Consider the following 18,172-nt stretch of genomic DNA (forward strand, 5'->3'; position numbering starts at 1 on the left):
CGTCACTGCTGCTCTGGGTCGTGTGCCAACAGGAAGCCCGAGCACGGCAATATCGAATGGACTTTGCTAAGGTCAAGGTACAATCGAATTGCAACACCAGCAACTCTCCTCCTCCCCGAATCAATACCTTTCCTCCACCACCAAACTGATAAGCACTGGTAAACATCACAGAGCTCTAACTGCAAATACGCACACCAATATACTCAAGGGTAGAGCTTACTAGAATCCTAATTTTTCCTTCTTCGCTAATAACTAAAAAAAAAAAAAAAATCCATTGACTTTTTACTTTATGATGAAGGCTTAGATATTATACTTCCCCCCCCACCCCAGCTCCCCTGCTTGAGTGAGATTGCAGCTATTTAATGCATCGTTCCATAAATAGATCAAATACTGGAGGGCTTCATGCCATTTACAGATAATTTAAGACAGCAGTTTCTTGGCTTGCTCCAAGCATTTTACAGTTTAGGAGGAAAAAAAAAAAAAAAAAAAGAAAGAAACATCTGGCTCAGCTCCCTGCTGCCTGATCATTGAAGTGTCTATTAAATTTTTTTTAAGTGGCACTTTAAATATTTCTTCTCGTTGAGTATAAACTGAAAAATTCTCTCCACCAAGTCTGCTATAGTGCAAAAAACTCACGAAGCTGTTATCCGAGGAAATGATACATTTGCTTTCTGTGTGTGTGTGTGCGTGTGTGTGTGTGTCATGGGGAGTGGTTTGCATGTTAATAAACAGAATATATAAGCCTTTCCCACCGAGCCCAGCACACAGGACTCCTGTGCGCTGGGAAAGGGACCACGTAGCACTGCACCAAAGTGAGTTCCTTTAAAGCTTTGCTTCCTACAGGGAATCCAGCTCCTCTCTTTCCCCTTCCGTCCTCCTCTGCTCTTACTCTGCGCTCCTCGGGGATCTCATTACGCTGGCCGCGTGGGGTTTGCTTGCGTCAGCTTATGCTGCGCCTATGGCGAGTACTGGGAACGTTTCGTTTTTGGCAGTTTCGTTAAGTTTATTCGATGCGGAAGCCTCCGGCGAGCGCTGCCGGCGCAGCGAGGGGCGGCCGCGAGCGCCGCTGGAGAGACCCAGGGTCTCGGCCCGTCTGCCTGCTGCGCGGCTCGTAGGCGCCTCGGACATCCCCGGTGCGCCTGACGCACCTGCGCCGCTACGGCGGGACCTCCGCGGTGGCTCCTCCAGGGGCAAAAAGGCAGACGACTCGGCCTTTTGGCGGAGCAAGCCCCGTTCCTCACCAGTCACCGATGGTGCTGGTACCGACCCGCTTTGCTAATCGGGGTCCTCGACAGCGACAGAGAGACAGGGAGGCACAGTCCGAAGAAAAGAGAACCTGATCACGCGCAGCAGCAAAACGTTCGTGCGGGAAAGCTCCTGGCCATCCCCAGTCCAGACCTCTCAGTAAGCGAAAAACCGCTTTAAAGCAATAGTCCATTAGATAAAACACAGCTGACTTGCACACGCTCGCTTACGCAACCAAACCAAATCGAGGTTAATGTCAGGAATTAAATGAATATTAAGCATCACTGACCAATTCTTCCACATTGTTGTTATGCACTATTCTGTCCATTTTCTGAATTCTTGTCTTCCGGTCATCAGTGGATTAACAAACTCTCATCCTAGTTTCCCCAGCATTATTTTACAGAACAAATCTTGCTGCATCTGCCTTCCTTTTTTGCTCTTTTTTTCTCTTTTTCAAGGTTTATAGTACTTATTGCAGAGGGTCTTTTTCAGTTTTTACTTCAGAATGATACTCTAAATCTATTGAGTATTTTTTTTAACTGCCTTCACTTGCCTGCGTGCATAATCTTTCTGCACACGTTTCCTCTGTTAAAAGTCATCCTTCTTTATTTACTGCTCATTTCAAAGTACTCAAACAAATCGTAGCTGTGAAATATTTTTCCTGGACTTCTATGCTTCTAAGGACTGTTTGGGACCACTGGTACCCTTACACACAAAAGCTGCTGCAACTTTTGCAAAATAAGAAAATTTAGACACAAAGGTCTTTCAGAAGTTTTCTTCCGTTTACTCTCTTGTTTTCTTTAATCCTACATGGAGTTCATCATGTAAAGACACATACATGCTGGGAATGAGCCTCCACAAGCGCGTGCACACATAGACGTACACTTATATCTATTTTGACAGAAATAGGATTGAAACTCTGCCAATTTTAAACAGAAAATACAGACAAAATTGTTCTTAGAATTAGCTTAGTTTCTTATTACCAGGAAAAGAAAACAAAACCAACAAGACTCATCCCGGTGATTTAGTAACTATGCATTTACAGTATATGCTGTGCAATGCAGCTCTGCCTCAGTTGCATGTAGCAGTGGAGCGGTACTTGTTCAAAAACTTACACATTGGCATTTAATTTCTGGAAAGAAATCTGTTTTCCAGACCTCACCCAGGGATATGATTCAATCTATTAGCAGCTGTGGAAGAGGGGATTTCCATTTTTGTCATGCCAAGAAATATGCGATTAAAATAAGCAGCCACTGTTCCTGCCGTCTCCAAAACATAGTCGCTTTGTGGCAGCTGCCTGTGTTCAGGTTTTGTGCACCTGCAATCACCTGGTTAGCAAGGTGTCTTCACTGCAGAGCCGTCACGCCTCTGTGCCACCCACAGACACACTAGCTCTGCTGCTGCGAGGGTTTGACCTTCCGACTGCCCAAAATACGATCCAGGGTCTTCAGTACCGCCGCAGATGGGATCGTCGCAGGAATCACAGCGGGGTATATTGTGCCAGAACTTGACTGCGCTCTTGTATGCAGTCTTCTTCTTGGCTTCCCAGTTTGACCAGCCCATCCTCTGCTAACGTCGGGACGGTGCTCTTAGCTAAGATGTGTTGTTGCACTGCGAGTCTTCTGTCTGAAAGCGTAGCTCAGACAGATGGTAACGCTTACAGCCGTATGACTCGCCGAGAAAATAGCTCACCAGATAGTTATAATATGAAGAGATTTCTTAGTTGTTTCTCATCATGCCCAACATCCTATTAAGCAGTTAGAAAGCAGAAATAGTTGAGGACAGCCCACACTTTCAAAATACTTTTGATCAGAACCTCACTGGTAGGTAATAACATAAAATAGCAGCCGTTGGCACACTGTTGGAGTTGAACTGGCACGTGGCAAGCCACGCCACTGAAAACTATGGTTATTCACATCAGCTAAGAATTCATCATATCTACTGTTATATACACATATCTGTATATCTCTCTATATATTAGATCTGCGTATATGCACACATATATGCTGTATGTGTCATATATACACTATACGTACACTATTTGAGATTGGCAAATATTTTCACTTTTACTAGGGAGTCCAAGAGGCAAAAAACCCCAAACAAACCAAACTTGCCAAGTCCCAGATAATCCATAGGCACCGTAAACTGACACCATTTTAATGAACCTTGCTTACCTGGAGTCAGTCCGCTAAGACTCCCCTGCAATGGGCTGAGAAAATGAAATACTTCATTTTGCCCCGCTTCGGAGGTGGCTAAAAACATAGCCTTGCTGAAACGTCCCTGTAAGGCCTGAAATGGACTCTTTCAGTCACCATCTTTCTTTAGATGATATTTGCCAACGGAAAAAAGCTTTCAGCTACTTGACACCGGCGCGTGTAACCGTACGCCGCGGGCGAATGAGCATTTGGGGTTTGGGTGCTTTGGGGCAGACCAGAGAACCCGCGATCGTGGGCACTGCGGCGGAGCCGGGCTGCGCTTGGTACTTCCAGGGGCAGGGGCTAGCCTAGCTGCAAGCCTTTGCTCAATAAGCGCTTTTTCCTTAGGTGTAGCCACAAATAGGTTCAGGTTTTATGTGCTGAAGAGTTGCACCCCACGGCCAGGTGTCGCTCAGGGCCGTAGGTCCTCTCAAGCAGGCTGCTAGGGTCCAAATAGCGCTCTGTCGGGTCCTGGGTCTCCTCAGGCTTACTCTGGCTGTAAAACCAATTTAAAACTTGCCATTTCAGGATGCCTGACATAACACAAGAGCTACGTCCCAGTGCACTGTGCTAGTGTCTGCACGGCACAGTAGTATCTCCTGCATGCTCCAGGACAGAGCAGGGGAACACGAGGGATTTGTAATCACAGGGCTTGCTGGACAGGAGAAAGCTTTAAGATAAATAAAACCTTGCAAGGTCACAACCACATCGGCTTCAGGAATTATGTATTGTCCTGAAAAGCTACCAAGTCCTTTTTTACGCTTATAATTCTGTTTATTTCTGGCTAGTTGTACAGTGTGCTCACGACACGTGACAGTTAAAGAGCAAAACATTTTAGACTAGCACAGGGAAGGAGCTTAGATTCATATTCTTCCTCGTATATAGATTCCCCCCAACCCCTGACCCAGAAAAAAAAGTGGCCAGAAATTTTTTTCCATATCCAAGGAGAGGTACTACATGACCAAGATAGTCTCACACAAATCACTGCATTGGATAAGCTTGAGCGTTCGGGAAACAGACATGAAATGATTCTGGCAAAACTAGCAGCTGCCTTTGGAAAGTTGACTAAACCAGTTAAATGCAGCAAGGTAATTTGGAACTATGCTCTTTACCTTGTAGAGGTTTAGTGAGCTGATTTATCTAGAAACTACAAAGACAGAGGCAAGGCATGAATTTTACAGGAATGACTGGTCTTGGCAGGAATTATGATTTTTTCAGCTTCTGTTCTACCACAGAATGCTCTAGGGAATTTTTAAAGCATCTGATGAGAAAATACTTAAATATTCTCCCCTGAGAAATTATCCTAGGCACTCTTTAGCCTGTGCAGTCGGAGCGAACGGGACTTCTTCTCTCAGAGGTCCCCCTCCTACACCCCCGAGGGGTTTTTCTAGAGTTTCTGCTCACCACATCAGCCAAACAAACCTGAAGCTTTCTGGGACAGATAACAGCTTTAAGCTCTCCTGCAGCCTCCTTTTTAAGTCAACACTTTCATAGCCTCTCAGCGGCCAGCTTTACTCGTCCGGTCACTTAGCATACTCATACCATTACTATGTCTCAGCATTTAGCCTAATATCTTTACAGTTTTCTCACGTTAGGTGGTTAATTCCCACAGCAGGTTGCTAACAGCCAACATGCGGAATAAAGACAGGCAAATCCCACAAAAAAATATGTTTTTGCTTGTAGCTGTGTGTATATCTAATCTCAAAAATCAAGCTAGGCAAGTATCAAGCTGTAACTATTTCAGGTATTTGGATTTGTTATTTCATAACTCAGTCCTGCAGTGAATTACACAAACGTTTACTTCAGAAGATCTTCGAATAAGGGGGTGCAGGTTTTTTCCTCTTTTCTCTGCAGGGTCCAGATTGTTATCTGGCGCAGAAGAAGAAGAGATCAAATGAAAACATTTACTTTCCATACTTGGGGGGAAAAAGGACCATTGCTTTCCAGGGGGCTAGTTTATGTCAAACAGGGAGCTGACAGCAAGTATATGGAATTACTCAAAACTCTTTATTTTACTGTGTCCGAGTGAAAACTACTTTGCAAGTCTTCTGTTAATCTTCTGAGTCTCCAATCCTCCCCTCTCCCTCTGCTCAAAAAGACAGAAATTTTCTTAGCTAGAGAAAAACTAACAGAAACACTTTTCGGTGGAAAACTGTGAAAGTCATTATTATTTCAGCCTTCAGAGACTGAAAATGTTTTTTGAGCATCTGGTATTTTTTTGACTCCGGGTTAAAAGCAGGAGGGGTTTTTGCGTAAAGAATGAAAGGCCATTCCTCCCGTCCTCTGAGCAAAATCAGCACTTCAGCTCTTAGCTGCGTGGTAAGAGGACCGGTCTAGATTCTGCAGCCTGGGCTTTGAATTTGGATTTCTGCAATCTCTAACTTCAGCCAAAATCCTACATCTTTCATCAGCACTATTAGTTACTACGTCTACATGCTATGCAGACAATCTTGGTGTATTCCTCAGTACTACAGAAATAAGTAGGTGGTTTGTGAGGCCACACAGGTCTCTTACCTGGCTACTGCGCATTTCTTGTATTTCTTAATTGCTGCCTGCTCCACCCAGCTCAGGTAAAGCTTCAATACTGGCAGACGCTGCCTGGTGGCTGCAATAAATCCTCTCGTCTCCACAGCTTCCTTGCAGCTCTTTTTCTGCTCAGCACCTGCCTTTGCAGCATCATAGTTGATTAGTGCCTCGGTCTCTTGTTTCTGAAAGGCAAATCCCGAAGTCCTCTCAACATCAAGCTTCCTGTTTCAAGAAGAACATCACGTAAGATATCTACTCTTTAACCCTCATGTATTTAGTCATACATGAGTTTTCAGCAGTGTTCAAACAGGAGAAAGTAACCAAAGTGTATCTCCCTCAAATCCTTCAGCCCATGGTATCACGTGGGCTAAGTGAAAAGGAAGAAATGTTGGTGTGAACGTTTCCTATCTTCTCTCCCCTAAAAAGTGTATTAAAAAAAAAAAAAAAAAAAGTTTGAGTCATAGCTAGGGAAGCTTTATTACTTGCTTTCTACAATAACTATTTTAATCTTCTCTGCCTGGCTCCTTCCTACAAAAAAAAACTCAGAGGTTTCTTCTTTAACAAAAGTTAAGGAAGGAAAACTCACTTGGGAAAGGAAATAGTTATAAAGTTCAAGGAGGAGAAAGCCACTTTAATACTTTCCTCACCAGTTAAAAAAGATGAGGAATCTCTGTATCTGAAAAGGGGAGCCAGTAAGAAAGGCAAACCTGTCCTAATGTGTCCCAGGAGGAATACAGCAATAAGTCTCTTCCCTAGTTAAAAATCTTTCTTCATACTTCATAAAGAAGCACAACTCCCCCACCTCCTATGGATCAAAACCAAAAATCCATGCTTCATTCTTGGATAGTCCACTTTTGATATAAAAGTCTAAGGAAAAATTCTTCTTTAATGCTTAAAGACTCTCTTGACTGTGTATATAATAAAACAAAGAAAAAACATAGACCTAGCCAACTTCTCTCCTTTCTCTTTCTAAAATGAATTTTCTGGCTAACATTAGTACTGCTGGGTCTAGGGACCGGGACCAAGACAGGAAATAAACAGTTTTCTCTCTGAAAACCCATTATCATCACAAATGGAAAATGCTTTAGCTGATGTGGGTTACGAGAACTTCAAGCTACATGAAGTGGCATAGTACATTCGCAATGCATAGGTGACTGAATGTACGAATTGGCTGGAATTACACCTCCTTATTAGCATACCCACATCGACCCGTCGGATATCCATCTATTTCAAACCCCTTCATCTATTTTTTCCAGTCCAACCTTGCAGAATTGCTCTGCAAACAAATAGCATCTGCTTAAAAACCATTAATAAAAATGGAAAGAAAAAGGTCTACCCAGCTTTTGTATTTTAACTTTGGATAGACTATTGTTTGGAGAAGGCTTGGCCTCTGTTTCAAACTTGATAAAGCAAGATGCTTCTTGGTTACAGGCTACAGAGAGCAGAAGCTGATCTGATGTTATACTTTCAGCCTTTAAAAAACATGAAAGTGGAATGCATAATATCAGCTGCAACAACTCAAATATTTGGATCTTATATATTAGTTTTATCATAACATAAACAGAAGTATCCATGAACTGAATCATCACTCATGAGTCCTTGGAGGGACTTTTGCACCTTCCTCAGCACGGACGGTGCGATGTTACTTTCTCACATCCTTCAGCGGATACGGGTTGTCCTCTAGGAGATTCAGAGATCTAACAGTCGCTCCAGGTGGTAGACCACAGACACTGATTTCACAGATGCAGTCGTAAGTTGTATTTGCACATGGAAATGAAATAAAGCTCCTTCTGCGTAAAAACTACTCATAAAACCTCAAGCTACAGTCTTCAGTCAGCTTATGCAGTTCCTTCCTTGTGCACATCAAAGCTCTGGCATGAGCCCTCCAACACACATGCATGTACAAACACAGGTCTTTAGAAAGGAGTTTCTTCTCTGGGATTCAATACCAAGACAGTAAATGCTTACCAGCTCAACTAAAAACCCAGTGCCACTTTTGATTTTGAGCGCAGGGAGGAAGCCCATGACATAGGTGGGCTCTTGCTGTTTAAGTTCGTTGTCCGAGGGGCCAGTCGCCACGGTCAGGACCCCAAACCAGCTGTTACCTTTTCCTGATAGCGGCAGACCGGTGACTCACCTTGAGCAAGAACTTTGAAAAGCCCAAAGATGTGTTATTTTCATACAGCGGCAATTAAACCCGGGTTTTTCTTTCCGTGCGACAGCCGTGATTCAGAGCTACTTACGATCCAGGTTCTCCAGGGAGTCATCTCAGGGTGCCCGTCTCCTCGGGGGGAGCTGCGCGAGCCCCGACGGGCGGCAACGAGACCCGTCCCGGAGGCTGGCTCTGCCCCTCTTGGCAGGCAGGCTGAGGCGAACCAGGCGGCCGATGGTGTCAAACCCAAAAGGTGGCACCCCGCTTGCCTCAAAGGGGGAGCTCCTGAGGATCAGGTGCTTCTGGCCAGGGTCTGGTTCTAGGGAGGTTAACGACACCAGGTAGTCCAGGCATCCAGCTTCCACTTTTTGGCAGGCCGGCGGCCACTGAAGCGGGTGTCAGCAGTCGTGCTTTCCGTACGTGACTTGTAAATTACTTAAGGACTCTCACGATAAATAAATATGTGTATAACACAATACAGGCACAGTTCGATTTACAGATTTTCGGCAGTGCAGAGATTAACCCAACGCTACTGGTGTTGCTTGCTTGAGGAAAAAGTTGTCAATCCAGTAATATGTAATGAAGGAACTAGACCACAGAGAGTATAAGGGGGGGAAAAAAAGCAAGCTAATTTCTCGCAGTGCAAAGTTCAGCTAAGGGGGATTTTGCACCACAGGGCCCCTTTGTCAGACTTTGGGTAAATGTTAACAAATAACTGAACTCTGCCCTGTCCTTTTTCCCCCAGGCCAGAGAAACGCTCCCTGTTGCCATCACCTCAAACGTTACTTCATTTTCTTAGATAAGGTTATTAACATTTCATCCTTGGCTTAGATTTTTGTCCCCCTCCCCTCAAATTTTCCAGTAGGCTGTATCAGCTGCGCGTCCTCGTCCAGGTTTCTGTATTTGTTTTTAGCCTGAGGAATGTTTTCTCGTATTACTCCTAAGGCTGAATTTTCCAAAACAGATCAAACATCAACTTCCTATGAGGTCTGCCAGAGTTTTGGAGACTGCTTCGGCAGGCAGAGAGCTTGGGGCTGGCTGTGCAGGACCGCGTGCCAGCTGGCAGGGGCAGCCTGCTCCGAGGCTCTGCGCAGGGTCTCTGCAGGCGGAAACGAAGGCTCCAAACTCGTGCATTTCCTCTTCAAAGTGGAGCAGGGACCCCTGCACTGTAGCCCAAGGCAGGCAAAAGCGTTGGGTACCCCGAAGACATTGGAAATTTTTGCTTCTGTATCCTTCAAATATGCCCAGAAAATGTCAAGCCTGCCGTACTCTTCCTTTTCTGTAGCAGTGATGCCTGAAACGGAGCCATTTTTGTTACCAGAGAATGATTCTGATCCTTTCCTAGGTTTTGGTTTTTAAATATTAATCTTGCTTAGAGTTTGCAAACGGACAGCTCAGTCCTGCTTAATCTGTAACGAAGGCACCGCAGTTCATCAGGTAAGCCAGTTCCCCACAAAGACATAAGCTGGCTTAAGTTATTTGAAACTTGCCCCAAGATGCCCGAGAAGCTTGTAGCTCCAACCTGAATTTTGACTCATGAACAACATGGGAGATGCGACCTTTTAGACAGATTCGAGATCTTCCTGCAGATTTCCTTCAAAACTTCTTGACTTTGTCACCGAATCGACCTCCAAAATTCAGATTAATCAGGAGATCCACTTATCTACTGTTTAAGGATATATTGGAGCCCCAGTAACTAGTTTGAAGGTGTGGCAGAAGGAAGCTAGAAATACAGAAATCAGCATCTTACGGAGTCGTAACTTTGGAATAAAGTCAACCGCAGTCCGCGGTTTTGCGAGTTGCGCGCGGCGACGGCTGAGTTTCCGGCTCACGCGGCTCTCGCCGCTTCCCCAGGAGAAACGCTGTCGTGCGGGAGCCGGGGTGAGCGGGTGGGACGAGCTTTAGGCAGCCTCCCCCCCCCCCCCCAGCCGCGGTTATGCACACTTGCCTTTACGGTGAATTAACAGCGCCGAGCAGGTGGCTGAAGGCCTGCAAGCCCGGGCACGAAGACGTCTCTCGCTGTCATGACTAAGCCTTAAAAGAAGAAAAAAAAAAAAAGAAGATAAAAGATTCCCCTCCGCTGCTCAGACAAAAACAAAAGTACAAAGACTCTTTCTTTTCCCCTCCCAGAAGGGCATTTTCCAATCTTTTAAATACTTCTCATTTCCGATATTTAGTTTCCTGTTTTTCATTTGTTCCTTGTGTCCCGCTCCTTTACAAAAGGCGCTGGAAGAGCAGGGGAAAAGAGGACAAGGGGGATCCCTCCCCTCATCCCCCTTTCTCAGTGCTTGGGAAAAATGCTATCCTGGACACAACTTTTCTTTCATTTGGAAACCTGTGCGGAATTGTTTAGGAAGCGCTACTCCTGACATTTCACAATGAATACAAATAAAAAATAAAACCTACAGATGTTTACAAGACATGCTTGCAGTAAAGCTATAGAGGACTTTAAAACGTCAAGCCTCGTTGGTAAACTCCTTGCACGTTCTGCTTGTTGTTGTTGTTGTTCACAGATGGAAAAAAAAATCGTAAGTTTAAACGCACATCAGCACTGCAAATATTTGATTACTCCTTATAGCGTATTTATTAGAAATTTGTTTAGCCTTGCTTTAAACATTTCAAACAATGGTTTCCACTACTTCCTTGATAGACCAAACTATTCCGCAGCCTACTACAACAGTTAAAGATTTCCTGACATTCAGCCAAAATTCCCTGTTCTTTACATCATCTCACAACTCCTGATTATACATGTCTCTGTATGTAAGAGTGAGAATTATACCCTTTTGAAATATTTGCCACCAGAAATGCTATACTTCACTCATCTCCAACCCAGTCTATATATAGCTGCCTACCCTTTGCCTCATGACTGTACATTAAATCCTCTCTTCTTGTTCTTTCTAAACACTTTCCAGCTGTCAATTAGTTTCTGCTAATGAATTGCCAAGCAGCACGGAGATAGCTGAGATTCTTGAGCCACATGTCAGCAATGTCCCAAGTCCGAGATGCAGGAACTTCCAGTGCTACTTATGAAAAAGCATTATGGACACCCCTAAAAAGCAGAAGCAGACAGCTGCCCAGATTTTGCATTTTAAAGGTCATACCATCTCCAAATGCAAACTGAATCATTAGTACTCCCTTGCCTCTAAAAAAAAAAAAGAAAGTGTAGAAATCAAGGTTTTATCTTCATTTTTCTTCTATATTAGTATAAAGTCATGCCTAATTTGGACCTCAGGCAGCTCATGCTCTTTTAAAAATGTTGAATGTTGTTCCTTACTTCCAGATGGCCACACAAAATCAGCAGTAGGGACAAACGGAAAATAAAAGCTTCAATCTCCTCTTTCCTTCTGACGTTAAATTTGTAGATCCGAACTGCATCAGAAGCTTCAGGTTTGGTTTTCTTTTAAAGTGACCCTCCCCCCCCCAGCAACAAATTTGAAAAAGCAGTAGCAAAATTTTACCATTTACCTGAAACAGGCTTTAAAAATTTGGAACTGAGAGGATGCAATTGTCCAAAGTTATCTCCTTGAAGAAAAGGGACGCGTACCCTTCTAATCTGCAAGCTCTGTCTGCCAAGCGGAAGACAACTGTATTTTCTGGTAAATAAAACACAGAGCAATAATCACGTCCTTTCTAGCGTAACTTATTTTGCCTTTAGCGTCCCTCTTTCACAAGATGCAAAAGAACATGCTTCCTTGACTTCAAAAATAATTGTAGTGAAATCTGCTTTGAAGCACTTGTAAATACATCAGTAACTCAACATCTGTAATCGCTTCCATTCTGGGACGTCGATTTTGAAAAATCTCCGTCTGACTTTGCAGTGAGCTTGAGGGGAAAGATACCTTTCACAGTAAACTAAGGAACCTCCAGAGTGTTCTTTTGATTTGTGAGTTGTTTTGCCTTTTCTGCTATTAGGATGGAAAGGAGATATTTTTACTTTTGAAGAGAAAGTGGCAGCCTGCTCATTTCAGGCTGAATTAAGTACACGCTTTCCTATTTTCTGAGCAAAGGGCCTCTCCCTCTAAAGCAAAAGCTGATGATGCATCTGCCCTCAGGCATGTATTTTCTAAGGCAAGGTGACTGCTTCTATTGCAAGTTATTTAGTAGCACTTACTCATTTCAGACAAAATGCTCCCTTTCTTTCTTGGTGCAGAGTATCTATGTTACATGCTTTATTAACAACACTCTGGATTGCATGGGTATCAAAAGATGAGAGCTGACACACAAGGTCTACTCTAAGGCTAAAATGATCTCGATTAGAAAGGGTGTTATTTTGAAAGGCAGGGGGTGGTTTAGTTCCTTTTTACCAGTACATTTAAATCTCACCCGAGCTCCCAGTCAGACCTCTCGTGTCAAGGCACTGTGTGCATCAAGTTTTTGGTTTGAAGCTGGTTTTTGAAGAGGCTTTATATTTCAACCTTTCCCACTCCATCATTTTTGCATAATCAATCTTAAAAGTACGTATTTTCTTTTGTTGCCCGTCACCCTGAGAAACAAATTGGGCCTTCCTGAAACATGATTCCTAACTAGAATTGAAAAAAACTCATGTGAAAACCTAACTTAAAACCACCTCAAGTTCTCTTTTTGAGAAACAGTGAGAATTTGATGATTTTCCTGACAGCACCAGGACAGATTTGTTTCCGTGGGAAACTTGCTTCTAAAGGAAGCTAGGTCAGTTGCCTGTGCAACTAGGGTAATGGTTCATGAGTCAAATTTCAACAGTTTTCCAGTCCTCCTGATTCAGCCTTAGGCGAAGGTCTCCATAAGTGGTAGGGGTGAGTAGGATAAGCTTGAACAAAATAGCTGCTGCCTTAAGCAGCAATAATAGGGTATGTGATTTATTTATATACTCTTTGAAAAATACCTTGCAGAAACCTAAAAATGGCCTGAATTCGAAGTCACATAAAAATAAATGAAAGCTAAAAGTTCATAGTATCTCTAAAAAACTAAGCCAGCTTTCTGGGGTATCTAAGCAGCAACTGTAAATTTAACTGTAGTTATCCATGTTTGAACACGGTGGCTGACAAATGCAGAACAAAAAGTGACTAATGCAACGATTGCAAAGTACAACACACCACACTTTGGTGTAATATGCCCTTAGTGTTGTATAAGCATGTATTTCACAAACAAGTGCACGGAGCACTTTTGTAAAAAGGAGCTAGGTTACACGTATTTTACATAACTCCGTGTCTTGCCTTTCAGGAATCCAGTATGCCACACTACAAGTTGACATACTTCAATCTGAGAGGAAGAGCAGAAATCAGCCGCTATCTGTTTGCCTATTCGGGCAAGAAGTATGAAGACCACAGGATAGAAGCAGCAGACTGGCCCAAACTCAAACCAAGTAAGTAGAACAGACTCCTGAATCGAAAGCTCTCCTTAGAAATGCTGTCTAGATGCAAAGCAAGTGAAGAGGTACTTATATCATATGGTACATATGTTTTATGACCAAAAAAGCATTCAAATCTGGGCTTTAATGAAGCGTATGGGAACATTATTGCCAGAATCAAAAGACTCCAAAAGTCATTCCTGAAACTAAGAAATCCAGATCCGAATCTTTAGACAACGTAAACTGCATGGTTCCTCACGTTCATCACTGTCATCCAGCTGGGCTTCTGCTCCTAATAATTCAGTTCAGATTTTTTGCCTAAAGCTGATCAAATATGTGCTAATCTTCCAGGGTTCTTAGAGGATTTGGTCTCAAAGACCACACTGCAGCCATCAGCCCAACTTTAGAAAGCCAAATGGAAAGAAACTGTCAAGAAGGACACTCCTTTGCAACTAGAAACTGGTTCAAAGAGGGAAAGTGGCGAGAGTAAATGAAATAAATCAGTTGCTTTAGTAAGGAGGAAAAAAAAAATAAAAGAAAAAGACAAGACTTGAAAGAGATGTTGAAATATAATTACTCCTAAGAAGAGCACAGCCTTAAGTGTTCCAGGAGTTCTCCAGAAATTACAATACTCCATTTGGTGTTTGTTATTTAAAGCTGGCTCCTTCAAGGTATTAAAGCTATTTGTTATTTCTGTTCATTAAATTAACCACAGTCAAATGAAGACAAGCATGAGCTGGGAGACTAGGGTACATGAAATGTGAGGTATCGGTGTCTTAATTTCCCAGATTTGGCGTGTGTTTTGCTACGCAGGCTGTGACACTTCACATTCTGAAGAAAAGATAACACCTTTGATTTGGGAGGAGGGGGAAGGGCATGGAAACACAAATAATGCAGAATGTGGTTTCCATTAATTAAGTGCTGTTGCTTAGGAGCTCTCATATTATTTCATAAGCCCAGTCAATGGGCTGCCAAGTTTTTGTAGGATGCAGTTGAGCTCGGTTCTTTCCTATAATGTTCTTAGTGGCTCAAATGATGAATAAATCAGCACCATCCTCTCCAAGTGTCAGTACAAGCTTACTGTGGTGCTCAAACCAAGAAAATATTAGCTAACGATCCACAAACACAAGTGTAAATGAAACTGTGGAAACGAAAAGCTTGTCAGTGAGGCATTAGTCACTTTGCAAACTTTTTCTTCATAACAGCTTACACGTGTTGACCATGCAATGTAGCTTTTCTCTCCTGCTACCACTCTCAGGGAAGGAGGAGGCTAAAGAAAAGACCGAGAATTCAGATGACTCAAGGAAGACTTTGCATAGGCCTTCTTCATATTTAACTATGCACATATTTACATCCTCCCCCCCTATATCCTGAAAACAAGTCCACAGAGTATTAGTTACGTGTACTTTTATGTAGAATTCTGCATAATGGTTGAGAAGGACAAATTGAAAAGCCGAAACATAAATAATGATTTAAAGGCTACAGAGGATCAGCTAGCTGGTGACTTCCTCCGCCTCCTTTGTCAAGTAGTAGTCACTCACTCAGGGTATTTCCAGACAAAGTAAACTGCCACAGAGAAAACTGAACAGAAGGCAGCAACAGGTCCTTGACGTGGACGGTCTTGCAGCACCCAAGACCAGCGGCCGCTGCCCCGACGTGCCTCGGGTATCTTTGCCCGTCAAGGCTGAAACCAGAACGGGCTGCCTCCTAGCTAGGGACTGAGCGGGTTAGCGTCTCAGACGGCAGAGAGGCGGCACCCACCCCGGGGAGAACAAGCCGGTTGCGTTCTCTGCTACCCTGAGTTTCCAGAAATCTTCCACAGCTCCCTCCGTGGGGGAGCAGATTGCAGAGGGAACGGAGGAAACGCTGGTCCTCCTGAGGACAGGTTACCAGATCCACGCCAAAAAGGAGATCAGTTACCGCTCTGCTCGGCGGTACATACAGTAATTGTATGGAATAGAGAGACCTCTCCAACCCACTGGGCGTAGAGAGGCACGACCTACCCCGCTGAGACATCACATACACCAGTCATTTGTTTTCAGATCTTCCTTACGGAGCTCTGGAGTATCTTCCCGTTTTGTCCCGGCTAGGTCCCACTTCAATCAGAACAGAAATTAAAGTAGCGGATTGCAGGAATAACCTCATTCTGGCGGAAACGAGAGGGCGCTAAGTGTTTAGCTGCCGTAAGGAGAACTAAGCTAAATTTGATGCAAAAAAAGTCAATTCGCATAGCTCTTTCAAATCATGGGGAGGTTATGAAGCTAAAGGCATTATCTAAACGTAACAGCAGCTAAATGTAATAGCAGTTTGGTACATACCTTTTTTGCAACTCTCAAAAATCATTAAAAGCGGTACTATTGAACTAATTATATAATTGTATATTGAAGTAAAGTTAAGAAATAATATGCGCAGTCAAACTGCTGTGCATATTTCCATGCAGTAAAGTATGTTTGTATTTACCCACCTGACTTTGAAAGAAGATCTAAGAAGTTTGGCCTCCAGAGGTCTACAAGTACAGAACACCTGTGCCTCTTTTTGAAAAATGTTAGGTATGATGAATAAAAAAAAATACTTAAGGAGGAGAAAACTTTGTTCTCGTGAATATTGACAAGGAAAGTCTCTTCGTGATTTTTGACCTAATAAGGGAATAAATCAAAATACAAAGACAGGTTTGTCCAAGAGCATCAGGAATCATTTCTCTGCACAGAGCAGAAGTTTACTTTTATTTTAGGCTTATTCATGAAGCAAAGTTTCAATACAAATACCACTCTCCCACCCAAATCATACCATATAAAACAAGTACTGTCATTATTCTGAAAAAGAGGCTTTGTGACTTCTTAGTTCTCCTGTAAAATTGAAGAGAAACTAGAAAATGTCTTCAGTGACATTAACATGGGAAAGGCTATTTAGAAAGCAGACTTCCAGTTTCTGCAAGTTTAATTTTTAAACCGGAAAGAAGTGTAATATTGTTTTTGTTGTTGTTTGTTTTGGCATTTTCAAGTGGCTATTTCCTCCGGACTCTGCCCTCCACAACAAGCTTTATTCTTAATGGTTCTTTTAACTTTTTCAGGCAAATAAGTAACTCCTTGCTCCTGAAATAGTCTCACCCAATTTTGTCTACCCCTTCCCTCCCCCTCTTTTTTCTTCTTCTTTTTTTTTTTTAAGAGATGTTATATCATAAAAAGTTAAAAACACATGTCACTTGGCTTATATATTCCAAAATGGCAGCTTTCCTTCCCTTCTGTCACCAATAAGATGACCTTTGGTAAATTTTCCAGCTGCTAACTTCAGGCACAAATAGTAGTTTTAATGTAAATAAATTTAAACAAAGTAGTATGTAAGTACTAGTTGTGATGAGCTTTAGCACAGAATTTTATAAACTAATCAAGTAGAATATTTACATGATCCTTTAGTCTATACAAAGTCAACAATTGTTAGAAAAGCAAATAAATTTGCTTTTTATGTAGCAGTTACCTTTTGAACAGATTTAGACTCGAACATACCACCATTTAATCTGTAGTCAATTCAAAGTCTACAAGCTGTCACATACCAGGCTCAGTCAAGATCTGTACTGTCACATAATAGGCTCTTGACAAAGTATTTTGCATTGACATAAAACACGTTGTAGTGCAGAACACATTGCAGTGGTGCACCAAGTCACCACCTCCTTCAGGTATTAGGCTAGCGTGTAGTAAATAATAAAGCTATTGGTTTATGGCTCATACAAGGAATTTGAAGCGATGACAATTACACAGACTTCACAGTCATAGTAAATGATATTTCTATTGCATTAACAGCTGTAAACTTCCCACAAACTGTTTAGGGGATGGAACTGCGCTTACAGAAGGTCCTTAGGGAACCTGAGAGACTCATTATTGCGTTAAAAATTTCTCTGTTATGTCAGAAGTATCTTGAAAGATTTAGTACATGACAATAAAAAGCAGACAAGAATTCCTCAAGGGACTACTCATCCTGTTCCCCCAATGACTTGCTATTACATGGCGCCAGCTAAAATGGTGTATAAATAGCTATCTTTGGGTAAAAAGTAGAGCTTACCAGTCACTCCCCAGGAAAATCTTAGCTGTGATAGCAGCTGTACTAATGCTGGATGCAAGTTAGATCAGAGCACCATTGTGGCCATCCCTCTCCAGAAGATACGGATTCCAGGTGGCTCCACCTCCATTCCAGTTGCTTCCCGGCATCCTTGTTTCTCTTACAGCCTTACAAGAGTGTTTGAAAACAAAATGAATCTTCTATATATTTAAACTGAAAGGTGCAAAGTATCTATTTGTTTCTCAATTCAATTTAAAAAGGCAAAGGAGAATTACTTTGACAGAGTTACTGTGGTAAGAAACAGATGTAAAATTTCTGCCCATCTCATCTCTGACCAATCCAGCTGCCTTACTAACATATCAACATAAGCTGCTTATTAATTAATTGCATTTTGAAGAACACTCACGTACTTAACTACATACAGGTTGCTTAGTGTCAAGGCTATAAACTATTTCAACACAAGCAAGAGGAAACAGGGAGAAACAAGTCGGCTCAGGAGCATTAAGCACAGGAAACACAAGAACCAGACCTCCTCCACATCCTGGAGCAAAACTGAGATAAGTGAGGATACGTGTGGAGAAGAAAGAAGAGAAATGAGAATCATGATGATGATGAATGGAAAGGGAAGAAAGAATTAAGGAAAGGGGAAAAGGAAAGGCTGTCTCTTCATGGGGG

The 18,172-nt window shown here is 42.6% G+C and overlaps 1 protein-coding gene across 1 annotated transcript in view; it reads left to right on the forward strand.

Moving 5' to 3' along the window:
* The first annotated feature begins 754 nt into the window (after positions 1-754).
* HPGDS (hematopoietic prostaglandin D synthase) overlaps positions 755-18,172 on the forward strand; it is a 29,050-nt gene continuing 11,632 nt past the window's right edge. Inside the window, exons 1-2 of the mRNA XM_062575016.1 lie at positions 755-812; positions 13,318-13,459. Of these exons, the coding sequence (XP_062431000.1) occupies positions 13,327-13,459 (133 nt within the window). The 5' untranslated portion in view covers positions 755-812; positions 13,318-13,326. The remainder of the gene's footprint in view (positions 813-13,317; positions 13,460-18,172) is intronic.

The sequence above is a fragment of the Rhea pennata genome, chromosome 4, assembly GCF_028389875.1.
Source record: "Rhea pennata isolate bPtePen1 chromosome 4, bPtePen1.pri, whole genome shotgun sequence".
NCBI lineage: Eukaryota > Metazoa > Chordata > Aves > Rheiformes > Rheidae > Rhea > Rhea pennata.